This window comes from Desmodus rotundus, chromosome 9, assembly GCF_022682495.2.
Source record: "Desmodus rotundus isolate HL8 chromosome 9, HLdesRot8A.1, whole genome shotgun sequence".
NCBI lineage: Eukaryota > Metazoa > Chordata > Mammalia > Chiroptera > Phyllostomidae > Desmodus > Desmodus rotundus.
Window position 1 is genome coordinate 38,310,796 of NC_071395.1, and position 19,303 is coordinate 38,330,098.

Consider the following 19,303-nt stretch of genomic DNA (forward strand, 5'->3'; position numbering starts at 1 on the left):
GTTTCTCAAAGTAGGGTTCTCCAGACATGTGGGTCAGAATCATCCAGGCTGCCTGTTTGAGGTGCAGAGCCCGTAGCGGGCTAAATTAACTCAGAATGCACGGACTCACTCGGTGGTTCTCGACCATTTGGTGGCCACTGGAATCACCTGGAGGGTTCGCTTAAGTACAGGTGACTGGGACCCGCCCCGAGTTTCTGATCCAGTAGGCCTGGGGTGGGAGGACAAAAATTTGCATTTCTATCAAGATCCCAGCTTTTTCTTTTTTAAGATTTTATTTATGTATTTTTAGAGAGGGAGAAAGAGGGAGACTCATAGATGCAAGAGAAAAATATGGATCGGTTGCCTTTTGCATCTGTCCTGACTGGGGGACCTAAACTGCAACCCAGGAATATGTCCTCACGGGCAATCGAACTGGTGACCTTTCACCTTGCAGGATGATGCTCAACCACCTTAGGCAGAATGGTCAGGGCCAAGCTCCCAGCTTCTGATACTGCTGAGCTTGGGGTGGGGGGTGGGGGGTCACACATTGATATACATTGAACTAGTGCGGAGTCTCCCCGCAGTACTGTGCACATCGAGGCCAAACCATTCTCTGTGGGCACTGTGCAGGCACTGTGGGGGATAAGGCAGCACCGCTGGCCTCCACCCACTGGACGCCAGGGGCCCTCCGCTGTTGACAATCATGGTTCTTCACAGAATCACGCCTGGTGAAGACTCGGTGAGACAGGCACAGGCCTCACTCCCTGCCCCTCCCCCGTCTGTACCAGGCTGCCTGCTTCCTGCGGCTGCTGACCTCCAGTCCGTATCTTGTAACTTTTTCTCATCTGTGGGAGGACAGACAACTGCTGAGCCTGATGATCTTGCTTCACCTGTGGACAGAGCAGGCAGCCCTCACGCAGACGTGGGGTCCTCAGCCAGCCACTCCACGCGCAGGCCCCACACCAGACTTGCCATTCAAGGGCTGGGGGAGCTCCAGCTGAGGTTCGTTTTTCTCCTGTGAAACGGGTTATACTGGTGCTCACCGTGGAACGTTGTAAATAGGAACTGAGCACCCATTCAAGAATCACATGACTGTGGAGTGCTTTGTTATATACCCACAAAGGTTTGCGGACAGAACCCTTAAGTTTCCTGGGCTCCTTCCTGTTCAGGACAATGTCTCTCCCGTTAACAAAGAGGAGGGAGGGAGGGTATTTGGGTTACAGAATGGTGATTTCACATATCCTAACTACATATGAGGAAAACAACGCACAATAACCTTACTGCGTACCTAGGAGTCCAGCTTGATCCCTGTGGTCACCCTTTACACGGGGGATGTGAGTGTACGTGACTGGGGTCAAAGGTGAGGCAACACGGCACAGCCCAGAGGCTTGCTATTTCCGGAACCACCTGTAACCTCTGGCACAAGAGCTTGCAGTCATGTGGTGTCAGGCGGTGAGGCTACTCAATGTGCCCGGGGAAATCTGGAAACTCCAGGCTGGGGGGTTCTGAAAACTTGGGGGAGGGCGGGCAGGGGTGGCGCCAAGCGGTTAATGCAGACAGGCAGAGGTCACAATGTCTATTTATTCCCCACACGTTACTCTCATTACCAAGGCTAGTACTCAAGAGGTAGGGCCACCTTGCCAGCCATGTGATGACTGCAGGTGGCTGGCAGTGGCCCTTCTTCCTACTAGTTTTCTATAACACACGGCACTGGGTGGACCTTGCACACCACCTGGGAGCCTCCAACACTGCCGCCAGCACAGGGGAGCTTAGCAGATCTCCCCCCAACTCCCTGCCCAAGCAGAGGATCAGGGACATCCACGGTGACCTTGTGTTGTAGGCAGGCTGCCCAGCCCTGGCTTGTGGGTTTGCCCTCCTTGGAGGCAGCTCTTGCCTGGTGGCAATTGCAGGCTGAGCAGGGTGGTACCAGGGGCCCCAGAACAGGAGGTGGAGCCCTCTGGGAGTCCATGGGCCCAGACACACAGGCAGGCTAGGACTGCTCAGGGGGGTCAGGCAGGAAGGTCATGACCACACCCCTCGTGGTCTGTTGGGTATCAGTACTGGGGAAGGATCGAAGGGGGTGAAAAGCGCATCTATCAAAATGCTCGATTGTCCCAGAAGCTGGCCCTGGGAACCCCGAGACGGTCCCACTCCCGACGGGCAATGAAAATGTCTTTAGGAATCTGCAACTAGAGTTTCTCATGCAAAAACCTGTGGTCCGAAGGCCTGGTGGACACTGGTGCCCAGACCACGGCTGGCAGTGAGCTCGTCTGAGCAGCCAAAGTTGACTCAGAAAGAGGCTTCTTGTGAAGACAGACCGAGGGAGCAGGACCCTGGAGTGGGCTTCAGACGTGGCTGGAAGTAAAGCTGGCAGCTTCTCGGAGAGCGGCCCGAGGACAATTCCCACTCTGGAATATTCTAGGAAATACTTTAGTGACTGGGTTTTTGAAGATTGGTGCTGGTCTGTGTTCACAGCTTGCTGGCTCTGTTTTGAGAAGGGTCTGGGAGCCATGAGGGAGTACAAAAAGGAAGGGGAGGGTGAAGGGAAAGAAATAAAAGCATAAAAATCTATCTCATGCAGGTCCAATTTCTTTTTCTCTTTCCCTCTTGGGCAATCCAATAGAAGAAAACAGAACACGGGGAGGCTCCACTCAGCTGGGAAGAACCCAAAGGTGCTGGAACGGCTGCAAGGACGAGACAGGCAGGCGGTCAGGCAGGCAGGTGCCCGGCTTCAAGAGGGCACTACCGTGGCTGCTGAAATCTCAATGTAGCGCACCTCTGTGAGCCTGTGGCTGCCCGGTAAGCAGAGAGAGAGCACAGCCATCATCATAGGTGGTTCTGGGGCCCAGACATAAAGATGCTGGGGATGGTACTTGGGGGTAAGGTTCCAATGAGTAACGAATACAAAACTGCCCCGAGCTATGCTTCCCCCATCCTTTAAATTAAGGCCAAAACAAGGCGCCCCAAATATTAACATTAGTTGCTCTGCATGTAAAGATTAAAGTTGTTTTTTCCTGCTTTTTTTTGTGTATTCGTTACATTTCTCATAAAAAACCCTGGGTAAAGAAAAGTGTGAGGAGAACGATGACAAATGAAGAGGTGACACCACAGCAGCATGGGAACATCTCAGAAAAGAAGGCTGCCTGCCACCCGCCCCAGGGGGCAGTCACTGGAGACAGCGGCAGGGGGAGGTCAGGGGCCTGGGGGCGGCTAACCAAGCCAGCAGAGGCCACCGGGGATGCTCTGAGTATATTTTTAAGCAACTGTATATGTAACATCTGCTCACAGCAAAAACAAACAAAAATCCCAAATCACGGTACTCAGTCAGAACACCTGGGCATAAAGGAGAGGCCAGGTACTAACCTGTCCTCTCCCTGCCCAGGTGACCTTGTCTCTCATCCACTGGGGCCACCCCGCCACGTGTTGTGTGCGTGCAAAGAAAAGGACCCTGTCATCACTTTCTGCATGCTTGTCGTCTGCAGACACTCAGGCACCAGCCCTTCCAGGAACTGTGGGGTTTCAGCCAGTGTCTCTCCATGGGAATTGGAAGGGGGAGGAGCAAATTCAGTGAAAACCCCTGGATGGGGGCCTGCAACACTCCCCACCCCCACAGCCCAAGGGGACTCACGTAGGTGGTCATTCCTGCTGGTCATCGTTGCTGGCACTGGGCGTCCGACTTCGGATCTGACTTCGAAGCTGCTCAATCAACTCTGGGTTCTGCTGCTGCATCTGCTGGGCAAACTGCTGGCCCCTGGAAGAGAGGTGCCAGGCTCAGCTGGGCTGGCCCACACCCAGCTGCTGCCCCGATGATCACACAGAAATGTCCCTCAGGCATTTGTCACAAATCCCCCAGTGAGGCAGTGAGTGGGCCCCTTTACGTGTGGCCCCAGTAAAGGCAGTGTGCCCACTCACTGGAGGACACAGCGCTGACACTTCCACTTCCCCACGTGGAGAGTGCCCCTGCCAGCCCACTGCCTCCCCACTATGCAGGTCTACTCACGCCTGGATGAGACTGGCCAGGTCGTTCTGTGAAGGGCTGGTGCCAGCAGTCCCCAGGGGGTTGTGGTTGCCGGAAATCATCCCAGACATGCTGGAGGGAGAGAGCCTATGACTCACACAGGACAGCCCAGCCCTCCCCAGCCCACAGTGGCTGCACTCAGCCCTTGGCCTCCACTGGTACTAGACGTTCTCTGCCACTAGCTAGCAGGTCCCCTTGACCACCCTTTTTCCTGATGGCAGCCCCTGTGAATTCCACCAGCTTTCCCAGGACCAGCTTTTGCCCTAAAGACCTTGATTCTTAACGGGGCAATTCTGGCTCCCGAGTGGCACTGAGAAATACCGGACACAAAAGGTGATACAGGGTGTGATTCCATATTAAGTGGCATGTCCAGAACACAGTCACAGAGACAGGAAGTGGGTTACTTGTTGCCAGGAAGTGGGGGGCGGGGAGGGGGAACAACTACAAGCAGGATGGGGTTTCTTCTGGGGGTGATGGAATGTTCTGGGACTAGATGGTGGTGACAGCTGCATGACACTGAGTGCACTTAATGCCACTGAGTGATAAACTAAATGGTTAAAATGGTAAATCTTATGTTTTACTGCAATAAGAAGAGATTTAAGCACAAGACCCAGGGGAGACGGGCTGTCACTTACAGCTGCTGAACCTGGGGATTGTTCATCAGGTTTGATGCCTGCAGAAAAGAACAGTGGTCAGAGGACAGCTGCCGCCTCGTTCTAAGAACGTGCCCTCCCAAGCATGCCGGGCTCTCCTGCCCCAGCGCAGCAAGCGCTCCCCTCCCCCCCTTCCCTACTTCTGTTTCCATCTCAGTGCGCCGAGACTCACGCTTCACCAGTTTCATCACTTTGGTCCCACTCGGGACCCTTTGAGGAGACTCCAGGGCATCTCCAGTTTTTTTGTTGGCACCTCAGGTTTCACTGGGTGGATGTATCTGAGATCTTTTTTGGGTCCCTGAACCCACTAGGAGAGGCAAGCAGCCCCAGTTTTGCTCTGTCAGTAAACAACACTGCACAGGGCCTCTCATGCCTGCGTTTCTCTGCTGCGACACCTCCTTGGAGGCCGGGTCAGGGAGCGCAGCGTAGGACTGAAGAGCCGCCTGCCAGCTCCACTGCTCACAGGCTGCCGAACTTTTTGCAAAGGCCCAGAGGTTAAGTGTTGTTGGCTTTCCAGGACAGCCTCTGTGCCAACCAATCAGCTCTGCCAAAAGTCGCAGGAACATGTAAACAAACGCACAGGCGTGGCAAGGACACCAACCAGCGGTGGCCGGGTAGATGAGGCCAGAAGGAGTGACTACTGTGAGGCCGGTTCTTGCGCCAGGATGCCCTTTGGAGAGCTGGTACCCGCTCACCCCCCTCCGTTGACTTTCGCTGCTGTGTAGGCCTACAACGAAAAGTGCGACCTCTGCCAAGTTAGGAGGTGAGGCGCTCCTCGATGTAGTGAGGATGCTTCTCTGACTGCCAGTGGCTTCCGGATTTTTCTCTTCCTGACAGTTTAAGACCCTGCAGCCTGAGGACCATGAGCCAACAGCGTGGCCTCAGGGTGAGCAGGATTACCCAGAAATGGATGCGTGAGTGCAGGGACCAGCCTCCACAAGTCACATCTGGGAGTCTGCTCTCAAAGGACAGGAGCGCCTCTAGACTCAAGTCTTTGGTGGCACTAACTTCTAGAGCTCTGGCATCCCATCTGAACCTGTAGGCGTGGCCACATCACTGTCACTGTCCCCCTGCCCCCTGGGGCAGACAGGTAGTTTTCCCAGGTTATTCAGCCAAGAGAGGCAGGGTTCAGTTTGTCCTTTGTGCTCAATCCTGAGGGTCTCACTTGGGGCCATGCCACCCCCAGGGGACACATGACGACAACGGAAACATTTGAGGTTGTCACGACTGGGGGTGCTCCTGGCATGGAGTGGGTGGGGCCAGGGATACTGCTCAACACCCCTGGCAGGTCCCCACCCCAGAGTCCACGGTGCCCCGCCAGTGGCCCTGGTCTATGGCAGGCCCCCGGGGGGGAAGGTCACTGCTGGGGGGCGAGGGCAGTTACCATGCTCATGAAGCCGGGGTTGTTCAGCAGGCCCGCGATGTCGAAGCTGCCGACCCCTCCTGTCTGTGGGGATGAGGAAAGTGCTAGTTATGGGCATACGGACGCAGGACCGCAATACCAGCCCCAGGAACCGAGAGATGAGACCCTGTGTGGGTCCATCTGGAGTTCTAAGAGGTGTTCAGCTCAAACAGATGCGCACTCAGCCTGAGCAGCTAGGCCAGATGGCGAGGGGTGCTGTGTAAAAGGCACGAGCCCAGGTGGCCATCACTTGGGAAAAGCAGTGTGTTAACCACTTATTTCGTTTTCTGATGCTCTGACATCTGGGACCTGGTAGACCCTGGCAGACCCTGGAGAGACAAGGGGCCCTCCCAGGGGTGACAAGTTCCTACAGACAGTCAATAACTCACCTAGGAGTGCACTTCTCAGATGCAAGTAAGTCAACCCAGACTCTACTCCCACCCCTCCTCTATAGGGCTCTCACACTCGCCCACTACCCCCTGCCCTGGTCACCTCGGAGCCCCTGGGAATTACTCAAACCCGCCAATCCCAAACCTGCCTCTCCTGCATCACCCCTTCCTTCCCATGAAGTCACAGTGAAGCTCTGGTCCACTCGTCCCCTCCCTTTGCCTAATGACCAACCCTGGTGGTTCTGTGTGGCCCTGCAGCGTGTTCTCTCCTGCTTCCGGGGGCCTGGGGGAAGGAAACCACCGTCCTCCCTGACAGGCACTTCTGTATGAGTGCCTCATTCCCGAGTAAACGAACGCCAGACCCCCTCACTGCACAGACCTTCTCCGCACACAGGTCGAGCCCAGCTGCAGACAGTGAGCTGGGGGAGCGTCTGCCCGGCCTGCCTGTGCTCTGCCTCTCCGACGGAGTCACACCCCTTGTTCCCAGGGGGACTTACCGGACTGGGGGTCTCTTTCAGCTTCAGTTCCGCTATCTTGAGGTTGGACTTGTATGTTTCATTGTCGGGGTCTAGCTCCAGGGCCTTCTTATAATAGGCCACGGCCTCTGTGTGCTTGTTCAAACTGGACAACGCCAGGCTGGGGGGAGAGGTGCTGGGAATGAGAGGGAGAGGACCCGGGGGCTTCCGGCCCCTCCCTCGGCCCCCACACCGCAAAGTGTCTCCATATCGATGCCATCACTCCCTGTCCAATCGGGGCTCCAGTGGGGCAGACACAAGAGCAGGGGCTAAGAGATGGCCACATGGCAACACTTCAAACACACAGGTTCTGGTGTCCTACTGCTGGCACCCGATCGACACCAAGGGCTTTCAAGGCCCACAGGATGGAGGGGCAAGGGTGGCCAGACAAAGCTCGGGTTATTTGGTCCCTGTCCCTGCTCTTGGCAGAGAACCCCTAAAAGCCCCGAAATTTCCTGAGCCACATAGGTGTGTCGTTTCTTAAGGAGCCCCCTTAATCACACCCGAAGCGGTGCCAGGAGGGTGATGCATCCCCAACTGCACAGGGACAAAGGCTCTGGCACCCAAACTCCAGGACCATGCTGGATTTTGCCTTGTGCGCCTGGGCGCCTCGTCATCTGGCTATTCCAGCTATACCCTTTCCGATAAACTCGTAAACGTAGGTAAAGGGTTCTCCTGAATTCTGTGAGTCATTCTAGAGCATGATCAATCCAGAGGGGGGTGTGGGAAACCCCTAGTATAGCTGGCTGGTCAGAAACACAGGCAACGACCTGGACTTGTGTCTGGTGCCCGAAGTGGGGATGGCCTTGTGGGGCTGAGCCCTGAACCTATGGAATCTGACCAACTCCAGGTCGGTGGTGTCAGGACTGAACTGGCACTGGGAGGGCTGGCTGCTGGGGTGGAAAACCCTCCACCCAACCAGAAGAGGAGGAATGCGGTGGATGCGGGGGAGGGGCAGTCCAGGCCCAGGCAGAGACTGGTTGGGTCCTCCCGCCCAGGTACGCACCCCATCCTCCCATATGCTTTGCTGTAGGACGGGTCTATGCAGATGGCCCGCTCGCAGTCCTGCACGGCGCCTGCGTAATTCCCCAGTTTGCTGTAGGCGGCGGCTCTGGGGAAGCAAAGCAGGGTGGTCAAAGTCGTGCCCTCACTGGCCACCTAGGATGAGGCATTTAGGCGTGGGACCTGGTTTCCCCACCTGCACAGTAGGGCGGATCTAGGGTTCTGAAGGGGTGTGTGACGCCATTGGATGAATGCGGGCTCTGACATGGGCATCTGCCTGCTGGGCCCATATTGGGGGTCTGTGGGAGGGCGCTGCCCCGTGTACCAGGGGAAACTGAGGCCAAGAGCAGCAGAGGGATATGGCCCAACGCTCACAGCAGACAGGCAGTGACGGGAGTGGCTCTGAACCCAAAGCCACGGGGCACCGCTGTGCAGGCCCTTCCTGCTGGGGGGCAGGGCGCATGCCCATTTTATGTTGCCAAGTCAGTCTGCATCCCCTCTTCAACTTTTCTGTCTAGAATTATATCCCCAAAGAGTTTTTTAAAGAAAGAAATCAAAACAAAAGCTCTTCTACCCCAGAGGTGATGTGGACAACCTTCAGCACGCGTGCTTCCGGTGTCTTCTACACTTTGCGTGTCTCCACGGCTTCCACACTAGTTGTGCAGCGCTGCCTCCTGCCCTCCCCTCAGTCCCTCCCATAGCACAACATTCTGTACGGCAGGCTACGAAACAGCTAATTTGGCTTTTCCTTTAAGAGCACAGGCCAGGGTCAAACACACAGGGACAGAGAGAAGACTAGACTCCAGGTGGTGAGCACACAGATGTCACGTTATGGAATTGTATATCTCAAATTGACATAATGTTAGTAACCAACGTTACCACGATAGATATAAATTTTTACAAAAAAGAAAAATTTAGGCCAGACACACTTCCTCACTGCTGTCAACACTGCCGTGAATGTGTGCGTAACACGCTATCTGAATTCTGGGTTATTTCCTTGGCTCCGCATCTGAGAGAGACCAGTGCCACCTAATTTAACGCTACCATCAACTCTGACAGCCACTGACCGCCGGACACTCTGTGTATTTGGGACTGTGGTGGGGGTGCTCAGTAACCTACAGTCCGGCAGTCTGTCCCTTCCACCAGGATGCGAGACTGGCCGGTGTGGCCTCCGAGCAGGGCCGGCAGTACCTGTTACAGAAATAGACGGCGTTTGCAGGGTTGAGCTCGATGGCTTTCCCGTATAAGTGCACAGCGGCCTCAAAGTTCTCGACTTTCATCTGCTCATTTCCTAAAGAGGAAGAAAAGAAAAGTAAAACGTAAACTGGCTCTTCATAAGAGACCCGGGGGTCCCAAGCAACATTCTCGGCTACCCCAGCTCCTAAATGAAGGTCTGAGGATGCAACACTAGGCGCAGGTGGCAGGATGCGGTTTGCATGGAGGGCCTTGCAGGGGCTGGCCTGAGCCAGCACTCGGTGCTGGCAGCTGTCACTGCTTTGGTTGTGGTGCTTGGGGACATAAGTCTCAAATACTGTCACTTCTGCATCTTCTTTTGGAAATAGCCCAGTTTTAGTAAGATGTAATTCACACACCACAAAACTCACCCTTTAAAAGTGTACAATTGAGTGGTTTTTTCAGTACATTCAGAGTGGTGCAGCCATAACCTCCATTCAATTCCAGAACATTCCACACCCCAAAAAGCAAGCCCGTCCTCATCAGTAGTCAATCGCCTCTCCCAGCCCAATAACCATGAACCCACCCGTGTCTGTGGATGCTCCTGCTCTGGACATGACACATACACGCAACCACACACTGTGCGCACGTCCTTCTGTGTTTGCCTCCTCTCACCGAGCACCATGTGTTCAGGGTCCCTCCACGCTGCAGTGAGTGACAGATATTCCAGGGCACGGACGGGCCACCTCATTTGTGTTCGTTCACCAGCAGATGGACATCTGCGTGGTTTACACTTTCTGGCTACTATGAATTGTGCTCTTCTGAGCATTTGTACACAAGTTTCTTTGCAGATGTGTGTTTGCATGTCTCCTGAGGACATACCCAGGAGTGGAACTGTGGGGTCACGTGATAACTTTGTGAGCCATTTGGGAATCTGTCAGATCGTTTTCCACAGCAGCCGCACCGCTTACATCCCTACCTATTGTACACGAGGCTCTCATTTCTCTACAGCATCACATCTGTGTTCTTACAAGCCATCCCCACCCGGGCCCGTCTCCAAAGGCTGGTTTGCCGCCCACTGCCCAACAGCATACCTCCCTTGGCTTCAGAGCCAGGGACCAGCCTGCCTCACCCTCTTGCAGCCCCGGGAGTCCAGGTGGGTGAGGTGCCACTGGGGATGGAGAACCCTTCTCTCACCTTCAGTTTTGAGACGCTCTGCCTCAGCCAAGTCCTCCTCTGAAGGCGGGGTTCGCTCGGGGCTCCTCAGGTTCTGTGGTATCTCCTGGCGCCAGAGAAAGATGGCAGTCCCACTGCCCTCCACCTTTCCCAAACCCAGCACCTTGAGCCTCCCCCACCATCAGGGACCTCTGAGCTCTGATGGAGAGGAGCTCAGGCCCGGGGCCTGCAGTGCAGGCGCCCCACTCCCTCACCCAGGAGGGGCGTGCTTTGGAGCTGTCAGCTATCCACGCTGTTCTCACTGTTCTGGGAGGTGATGGGGCAGCCCCGAGGCTCACCTTGCCTGCGGCGGCTTCAAATATTTCTGGAAGAGTCTGAGGAAGTGCGAGGTCGCTGTCTTCCACCGTCACCCCAAAAGCGGTCTCCAGGCACTGGATCGCAACTGCAAGGGACATAAAGGTATTATCTTCTGACTGGACCCGAGTTTACGATCGGGGGGGGGGGGGGGGGGGGGGGGCTTGGGAGGAGGGTTTTCTTCAAGTGGGTTGGCAGAGACCACGAGGCACACCGTGCGGTTAGTGCCCCTTGAGCCCTGGTGTGGATTCATCTTGCAGTCGAGGGCCTTGGAAAACTCAGAACGGACAGCCATGCCTTGGAGCCCTGACAGCCAGGAGGTGTGGAGGAAGATGCTGACCTGGCCCAGAGGGGCTCAGCTGGGTGATATCAGGGCTCTCTGTGGGGTCACAATGCAGGGGCCAGCTGGCTTGGAGCCTGCAGAGCTGAGCCTAGAGTGCCAGGAGGGGAGTCAGATACCAGGGACATTCTGCTGGACCTCCCAGGACCTGGGCTGGACCCCAAAGCTTGAGACCAGACCACCCCCCCGTCCAAGTCTTCGCAACTGCACAACTGCCTGCGGGACAGACAGGAGCCATTCAGAGCCCTGCGGCCACCTGTCAGGGCTGCCCCGCCGACCCTCAGCTCTGGGATGCACACGCCTCCTTTTCCTCCTACAGAAGGCCTGGCCTAAAGCCACAGGGGTGGACCCTGTGTTGGGGGAAGGGCCCCAGACAGCCCAGTCTTGTGCCTGCCCGGGCTGGGCGGCAGCCTTGCCTGTGAAACAAGGACGGGACCAGTGTCCATGGCGGGCAAGTGTGCTGGCCTGTCATGCCCACCTTGTGGTGGTTCTAGGCACCGATGAAAGGAGGGAAGGTGGGGAGGAAGACAAACAGGAGTGGGAGGAGGACGCACACAAAGCTGGAGACAGAGGACTCTATCCTCAGGGCCAAAGAAGGTCCGTGCATACCTTCCAAGCTCTCCTGGGCATCCGATGAGAGCCCCCCGTGCCGCAGCTGATCGTGCAGGAAACGGATGATGGCGTAGGCCAGGCGCTTCTTGTTATCCATCTTGAGACGGGAAGAGATAATGCCCGGGGGTTTTCAGGATCTGCAGACCCTAGGCAAAAGCACGAGGGCTGGGCGGCTTGCACAGGCACTCTTCCACCCGTTCTCAGGTGCTGCCCCAGGCAGGACTCTGCAGGTGTGTCCCCTGCCCAAGCACACTGGCCACTTTTATGTGTGAGGCAAAAAGTTAACGATCCCAATTCACAGATAAGACACCAAGGCAACCAGGCTCAGAGCCCCTGCTTTTGGGCAAGTGGGCGGGCACCGCATCCCTCAAAGTCCCTCCCCCTTGTACTAACAAGAGGGCGACATGGTCCTGGCAGTCCTTACCCTTTCACTGGCTGAATGGGGGGCACCCTGGGGCTTCCTAGGGACTCTGACAGCTGCCTTGCATGGGCTGGCGCCCTGCTGGTCTATGAACCCCAAGTTTCCAAGTCCTGATGCCCCTAAGGGACACCAGGGTAACACAGGCATCACAGGGAGGCCTGAGCAGACTAAAAGGATGGATCCTTTTCCAGGCTGCCTGAGAGCCTCCTGGGTTCCTCTGAGACGTTCTGCACTGTCAGGCCAGGTGCGACCCTGCCCCAGGGGACACTGGGTTGTGTCCAGAGTCATCTGTGATTGTTATGACTGGAAGTGCTCCTGGTATTGAGTGGGTGGGGTCAGGGAAGCTGCTCAACACCCCCCCCCCCACACACACACACCAGATAGTGACCAGGCCCTGACGCCCCTGGTGCTGAGGAGAGAATAAGAAACGTGCGAGGAGTCTGCTACCCAAGCTGCTGTGATGCAGCTGGCACTTTGCACAGCACACCTCACTCCCGTCAGATGCTGAGGTGCACCTTGCTCCCATGTAGAGGACACAGGAGCAGGATAGGGACCTACATGCTGCCCAAGGCCCCTCATATGCACTCAGCATGGCTGGGAGCCATGCTGTGAAGTGTCTTGGTCCCCTTGAAACATCTCCAGTGGGGTGAAGAGTCTGTGCCCCCTAGAAATGAAGGAGGCCTCCCTACCACATCATCATTAACCTATCACTGGCCAGGGATCAGAAGAGCAAGTCGCTAAGCCCCAGGCTTTACAAGCTGGCTGACAGCATGCCTAAAATTTTCGGTGCAAGGGCAGTCAAGGTGTGCGGTACGGACCATGCTCTGGGCTGTGTCTGGTCCACAGAAAAACACATCCACCAATAAATGCATATTGAGAAAAGGGAGAGGAGCCAGACACAGCAGGCCACACCGTGAGTGATTCCATTTCAGTGACATGCCCACCAGAGGCAAATTCAGAAAAAGGAAGTGAGTTTGTGGTGGTCAAGGACAGGGGAATGACTGCAAATGGGGACTCAGCTTCTTTCAGGGGCTCTGGAATTTGGAGTGACAGTTGCACAACTCTGTGAATGTACTACATTCTACTGGTTTTTATGGTAAGTGAATTATATTTCAATTTCAAAAAGAGGGAAAAACTTAAAATAGCTGTGTTTTGTAGAGTTGAACAGAAAGCTACAGCCACCCCTGGAAAACACTAGGGGATAGTGATGAGTCTCCCTCCTATTTCTGGATACAACAAGCCTTTACCAAGCAAGTGCCTTTGGCCCAAGAGCATCCCTGGAACCAGGTCTGGGATCAGAATGGTCCAGAGCCCGGGGGGACAAATGGCCAGTCCCAGATCCAGAGGATCTTGGGGGTGATACACAGGGGCCCGTGGAGATCAACCACATCCCGCTTGTCTTGAAGACAGTGAAGCCCCAAAAGGTGACTCATCCTCCCCAGCTGAAGGGTCCCAAGAGCCACCTGCCAGCCTCCAATCCCAAGGAGACAGACACGATGCTGAGAACATCAAAAACGTTTTTGTTTTGCACATATTTTTGACAGATAACAGCATGATTCACAGTAGCCAAAAGGTAGTCAGAACTCCAACGCCCACGGACAAGAGTGGGTAAACACAACGTGGTCCCTCCACACCATGGAATGTTATACGGCCTTAAAAAGGACATTCAGACATCTGCCACAGCGTGGATGAGCCGAGGACACGACGCTCAGTAAAATCCGCCAGACACAGAAGGACAGACACCATGTGACTCCACTCGTGGGAGCTCCTTAGGGGAGTCACATTCAGAGACAAAGCAGGTGGTGGGTGACGACTGGGCGAGGGGGTTACTGGAGTTCCAGTCTGGGGAGATGAGGAAGTTCTGGGGACGGACGGTGGCGGCGGCTGCACAACAGTGTGAATGTGCTTACAGCCATTAAGTTGTTACTTAAAACTAATAGTTAAAATGGTAAATTTTATGTCTATTTTACTATAAAACTTTTTTCAAAGGTCCTCCCCTTAGGGTACAAACCCCTGAGATCCCAGGGCCTGGATCCTTCTGCGTAGTCTGTTTTAAAACACGGGTCAGGTGTCACACTGGGGCAGCTGCCTGCCTAGCTGAGAACGGCTTTTGCGTTCCTATGTATGTAAGTGCCTGCGTAACATGTTTGATTTGCCTCGTGGCTCCCAAAGCCAACAGCATTTACCACTGGGGCCTTCACGTTTGCTGACACTCCCCCTGCCCCAGTCACCGTCATGGCAAACTGGATGGAGGTGTGCCAGGGCCTTACAGAGCTGCTCACACGTTCAGATGGAAGGCAAGGCAAGATCACATGGCCGAGCAGCTGGACTCTGCTGAAGCGTCCCAGGCATCACTTCTAGCACGGCTTCCCTGCTGATCCTCAGGAGCCAGCAACAGGACACGTGAGTGAGACCCACAGTGGGTGTGTGGGGGATCTGCTTCCCGTCCTGGGAACTAGTGTGTCTTGATGGATGTTTGCTTAGGAGTAGAATCGAAAAGAAATCTGATCTTTACCATAACTGTTTCCTGCCCTCCTGGACCAAGCTTAGGCTGGAGGAGGTGACTACCAATGGGGACACTGAGTGAGGGTTTAGGAAACGGAAAGGCAAAGTCACCCTCATTTCTGGCCTGCTCTCAGTTCTTCCAATGCTCCTGGCCCTCCGTACCTCAGGGCCCTTGCTCGGGTAGCTCCCAGCCCTCCTGCCCCCACTGAACTAGTACAAGGCGACTCTCTCTGCCTGCCCCTAGGCTTCTCCTGTTTTATTGATGTGATATCCCACATGTCAGCTCCTCTCCCCATGCCCCGCAGTGTGACACACCAAGCGTCCACAAATCAGGGCCCCCTGGAGCCTGCCCTGGGCCAGTGTACGGATGCCGGGCCAGGGATGTCCCACTTCCCTGGAGGACAAGATCCAGAGTCACAATGCCTCAGGCCCAGCCACTTTCCCCCGAGGGCAGCTGCATGTTGCCTTTCCTGTCCCCGTGTCACATATGAAAGAGTCCCAGCTGGTGCTCTTACTTCCCTCTTCTATAAACTGGGGTGGGAGAGGAGTCTCACAGGTTGCTATGAGAATTCAGCGACCTGCTGCAGGGTTTCTCCCCTCAGGCACCATTGACTGTGGGTCATTTTCTGTGAGAGGAACTTTCCTGCGCAATATAGGACATTTAACAGCATCCCTGACATCTAACTGTTCCCTGGGAGCTGGAGGTGGGGGCAGGATCACCCCAGGTGAGACCACCTGGGTCAGTGGATTCCACTGACCCCAGGAAACTGTGTTCCACAACCATCGGACTGCTGAGGCCCTAGGAGGCTGCACACATTTAAATAAAAACAGTGAGTGGGAGGGGAGAGGAGGTGATTCACAGACACTGGGGCCACCCTGGTTTTTACTGTCGATCATCAGGGATTTATACTGGTGTTCAGTGTGAGCCGTGATTAAACTCACTATTTCTCCAAATAATTAACAGTTTCTCCCGCTCAGCACGGGTGACATGGGGGCTGGGTCATTCTCTGTGGGGGTCTTCCTGGGCACCGGTGGGGGGTAGCACCCCTGATCCCCATTCACCAGATTCCAGGAGCACCTCCTAAGTGGTGACAATCACAGATGTCCCTAGACATGGCCAAACCACTGCCAGCTGAAAATCACGGATAGACATTAAGTGGGAAAAATAAAGGCTCTAGGCCAGCAAGTCAGGCTACAAGTCAGATTTTCTGGCCAAACGATTTTGCTACAAACTTTCGGAAATCTCCTGTGTGCTGAGTATTTGGGTTTCAGAAGTGTGGAAAAGTGTGGTCAAGGGCAGAGGACCGGGCACAGTGCTGGACACAGGTTGTCCCCAAAAACTGCTGCCTCTCCTCTTACCTCCCCAAGCGGGGAGGACTGGGAACATCTGACTTTAACGTGTGGCTTTAAGATGAACAAACTTTCTGCTCCTCAGAGAGCAGCGCCCAGCCTGACACAGAGACAGCACTTTTGCTGATGGCTCCTAGGCACTGTGTGTCTCTGGAACAATCACAACTTGTAGGTCTTTGGCTGCTGGACAACATTCTCAAAGGCCTACTCTCTCCTAACAGTGAGGCCTGTATGAGCTCTCAGAAAGCACCATCAGGGTGCAGGGTACAGGAATGAGCCTGGTGAGGGTGGGCAGGCACTGCCCCAGGGTGCGGTGGGGGTTCCCAGAGGCAGTTCCTCTTTGGCACCTTCAGAATCCCTTCTAGCTGTCAGTCCACTTTGTCATTTTATCATAACCCCTCCCCCAAACTTCCATTTCTTTTGTTGCTCTGCCTAGGACTGATCACTCAAATGGAAAATTACGGCACACCTTACTAAAATGAGTGACCTATCCCCCACAGGCCAGGACGAAGCACCCACTTTCTGAACGACAGCCCACCACTTCTGTGGGTGCTCCTCCTACCCAACCTAGGACACCTCAGGTATCCAAGAAAGGCGGCCTCACAGCTAGAACTGGGGTTCAATCCCCAAAGCACGGCCCTGTCTTCTTCTAAAATGCTACCAGGTTGTCCCGCACAATTACAAACCCTTGAAAGCTCCCTGAAACGAAACAAATATGATGCACAGCCCCTCAGCATCTGCGTGTCACCTGCTGTGCTCCACTCAAACCCACTGCTCACTTTTCCTGATCCATCGGGAAAACTCTTACTCTCCTTTCAACACCAAGCTGCAAGGTCACCTCGGCAGGCAGAGCTCGGCACCCTCTTTGTCCAGCAAAGACCAAGTACTATTCCCACCTCTGGTCTAGTACCTCCTACAAGGCTCCTTCCTAGCCTGTCTTCAGCCAGCAGACGGAGAGCCATCGGTCAGATCAGATCGTCTTCCTTTGAACCCCACCACTTGGTGACATTTGACCCACATGGACTCAGGAAAATGTGAGGTCACTGTCAAATTCAGAGCCCCACGACCAGATTTCTTGGGGAGGCCATTCTCTGAGACTTTGGGTCTCAGTCTTCTCATCAGTAGACCTTTGGTCTTGCCTACCTACCCACACTCTGTTTTATTCTTTCAACCTTCGCTGAGCATTTCCCACCTCGGCTGGAGCTGGGTCTTGGGCCAAAAAAACATAGGATCAGGCAAGACTATAGCTCTTGACCGGGGGCAGAGCTTTACCCCACTGACAGTTGCTCACCTTTCTAGGAAGATGGAATTATAAACCTCAGGTGAAATCCTTGGAATGCCAAGTACTTTGCAGACACTGAGCTAAGTGCTGTATGTACAACGGCTTATTTCAGAAATCAGGAAACATTTTCTGAAAAAGGCCAGAGTAAGTTCCTTCAGCTTCACAGGCCACAGGGTCTCTGCAGCAACAACTCAAGGCAAAAGCAGCCACAGATAATGTGTATGCCATTGGGCGTGGCTATAGTTCCATAAAACTCCACTTACAAAAACGGGTCTCAGCTGGATTTGGCTCCGACAGTGTGCTGAGACCCTGTGTGGTTTTACCTAATCCCCATTCTACAGAAGGAAAAACTGAAGCTTAGAAAGATGACGGCACCACTCAAGATCATACAGCTACGAAGACACAAATCAGTTTTGAACCCAGGTGGTCTGACCTGAGAATCTAAACTACAAAGTATCCTCTCCGCTCCTTGCAAAAACGGGTGTGCACACAAAACCTTGCACATGATTTCTTAGGGTTCACTCCCCCCACCACAGCAGAGACCCTGCCCGTGAAGAATCACTTGTTTAGAGCAGAGTTTAACTGCTAACGTTTGCGTCAGATCATTCTCTGGGGAAACATCATGGGCGCTGTGGAGGGTTGAGCAGCATCCCTGAGCCCCCAAACACTTGATGCCAGGAGCACCCCAGTTGTGACAACCAAAAATGTCCCTATCACCCAGTGGTACAGGGGAGGGGGGGGCGACAACAAAATCACTGGCCTAGGGAGAGGAAAAATAGACTAAACAAGCAAAGATACACAAAACAAACAGGAGCATCACCAGAGACGCAGAGTGGTCACCATGTTCTGACACCTAATGACAAAACTAGTTATTCTCTAGTGAGCGCTTAATGAGTACCAGGAACCTGATTAACAAGTACCAGGAACCTGATCAAAGAATGTCCCCCCATAGGCTCTAGGAGGCACATACTTCTGCAGTCCCCACTGAAGAAAAGTAGCGCTGCTCAGAGGGAAAGCAGCTTGTGCAAGCTTCCACGGCCAGAGAGGGGTGGTGCAGCTGGTTCTCAAGCCCGGATTTCTCTCGCCTCTAGCACAATATGCAAAAGACCCTCAGTGTGAAAGAAGACTAATTGCCGGTCCCTTTGAGCTGGGCCCTGTGGCTTTAACACTCCCCAATTCCCCACCCCCAAGGCAGAGACCGGAACAATGCACGTTTTACAGAGGGGAAAACTGAGGCTCTGCTAAATCAAGAGGCTGGCCGAGGTCACGCACCTGGAGAACAGCGGCGCTGACACAGGAACCCCAACCTGAGGCCCACGAACAGGGGTCCCTCGATTTAAAAGGACCGTGCTCCAGACAGCAGCGGACACACAGCAAGCAATCACTACGTGCGGGACGTTTTTACTTCTCGTTTTCTACCCACGGACCTGCGAACCAGCATTTCCCAGCCCTGGGGTCCAGGGGCCGGCAAGAGCCAGTTAGACGACCGCCAGTCGACACCCGGCCTCAGTTTCCCCTCCGCACCGCCCACTCGCAGCACCCAGCGAATCGCGAGGCGACCCCAGCCCCAGATGGACCTCCCTTGCGGGCCCCGGAGCTCCCGAAACCCCGAGCCGCGGAGCCGAAGGCAATCTAGCTCAACCACGAGCCCCCAACTCACCTCTCAGATGCCCCAACCCCGACCCACCGACGGCTGCGCCTGCGCACCGCGGCGCCGCCAGGTCCCGCCTCCGGGCCGGAACGCCTGCGCGGAAGGAACGGGCCCGTGTTGACCCTTATTCCGCGCAGGCGTGTCAATTGTGTAGGCCCGAGCGAGGGAAGTGACGTAATTTAGAGGCGGGAAGGAGCTGGTCGTTAGGGAAACTGACCTTTGCGACCAAATGAAGGCCGGAAATTAGTACTGACTTGTCCTCCAGATCTAGAGCGAAAATGGAGCGGTGCATGGTGGGGCAGTGGCGGACTCCGGCGGGTAGGCGGAGACTGTCACGTGGTGCCGAGCCGGCCACGTGGAGCAGCTGTGTTTGGGTCGTTGGCATTATGTGAATACCAGCAACTGTTATCCACTATCATTGTTCATTTATTCCCCCATCCACCTATTCACCCACAAATGCATTCTTTCATTCATTCAATCC

General features: G+C 54.8%; 1 protein-coding gene across 3 annotated transcripts; it reads right to left on the reverse strand.

The window, feature by feature from the left end:
- Window positions 1-1,538: 1,538 nt before the first annotated feature.
- On the reverse strand, window positions 1,539-18,964 carry SGTA (small glutamine rich tetratricopeptide repeat co-chaperone alpha). Of its 3 annotated transcripts, XM_053910666.2 has the most exons (13): window positions 18,832-18,935; window positions 18,444-18,621; window positions 11,611-11,759; window positions 10,646-10,749; window positions 10,329-10,413; window positions 9,150-9,249; window positions 7,963-8,067; window positions 6,939-7,077; window positions 6,035-6,097; window positions 4,633-4,670; window positions 3,980-4,069; window positions 3,608-3,730; window positions 1,539-2,663 (listed from the first exon to the last, which is right to left on the reverse strand). In XM_053910666.2, exons 3-12 carry the CDS (start codon window positions 11,708-11,710, stop codon window positions 3,616-3,618), a joined length of 939 nt encoding a protein of 312 aa, XP_053766641.1. In that variant the 5' UTR covers window positions 11,711-11,759; window positions 18,444-18,621; window positions 18,832-18,935; the 3' UTR covers window positions 1,539-2,663; window positions 3,608-3,615. The 3 variants fall into 3 exon arrangements, with proteins under 3 accessions (XP_053766641.1, XP_024424833.2, XP_071075276.1); XM_024569065.4 differs by lacking the exon at window positions 18,444-18,621 and having other exon boundaries at window positions 18,832-18,964; XM_071219175.1 differs by lacking the exons at window positions 1,539-2,663; window positions 18,444-18,621 and adding an exon at window positions 2,666-2,771 and having other exon boundaries at window positions 18,832-18,964.
- Window positions 18,965-19,303: the final 339 nt, after the last annotated feature.

Coding starts and splice junctions, on each gene's coding strand:
- SGTA (XM_024569065.4), bottom strand. CDS start 11,710: ATGGATAACAAGAAGCGCCTGGCCTACGCCATCATCCGTTTCCTGCAC. Junction 4,671..6,034: donor ACCCCGGCTTCATGAGCATG/GTAACTGCCCTC, acceptor TCTTTTCTGCAG/GCATCAAACCTGATGAACAA. Junction 4,070..4,632: donor AATCCCCAGGTTCAGCAGCT/GTAAGTGACAGC, acceptor CTCTCCCTCCAG/CATGTCTGGGATGATTTCCG.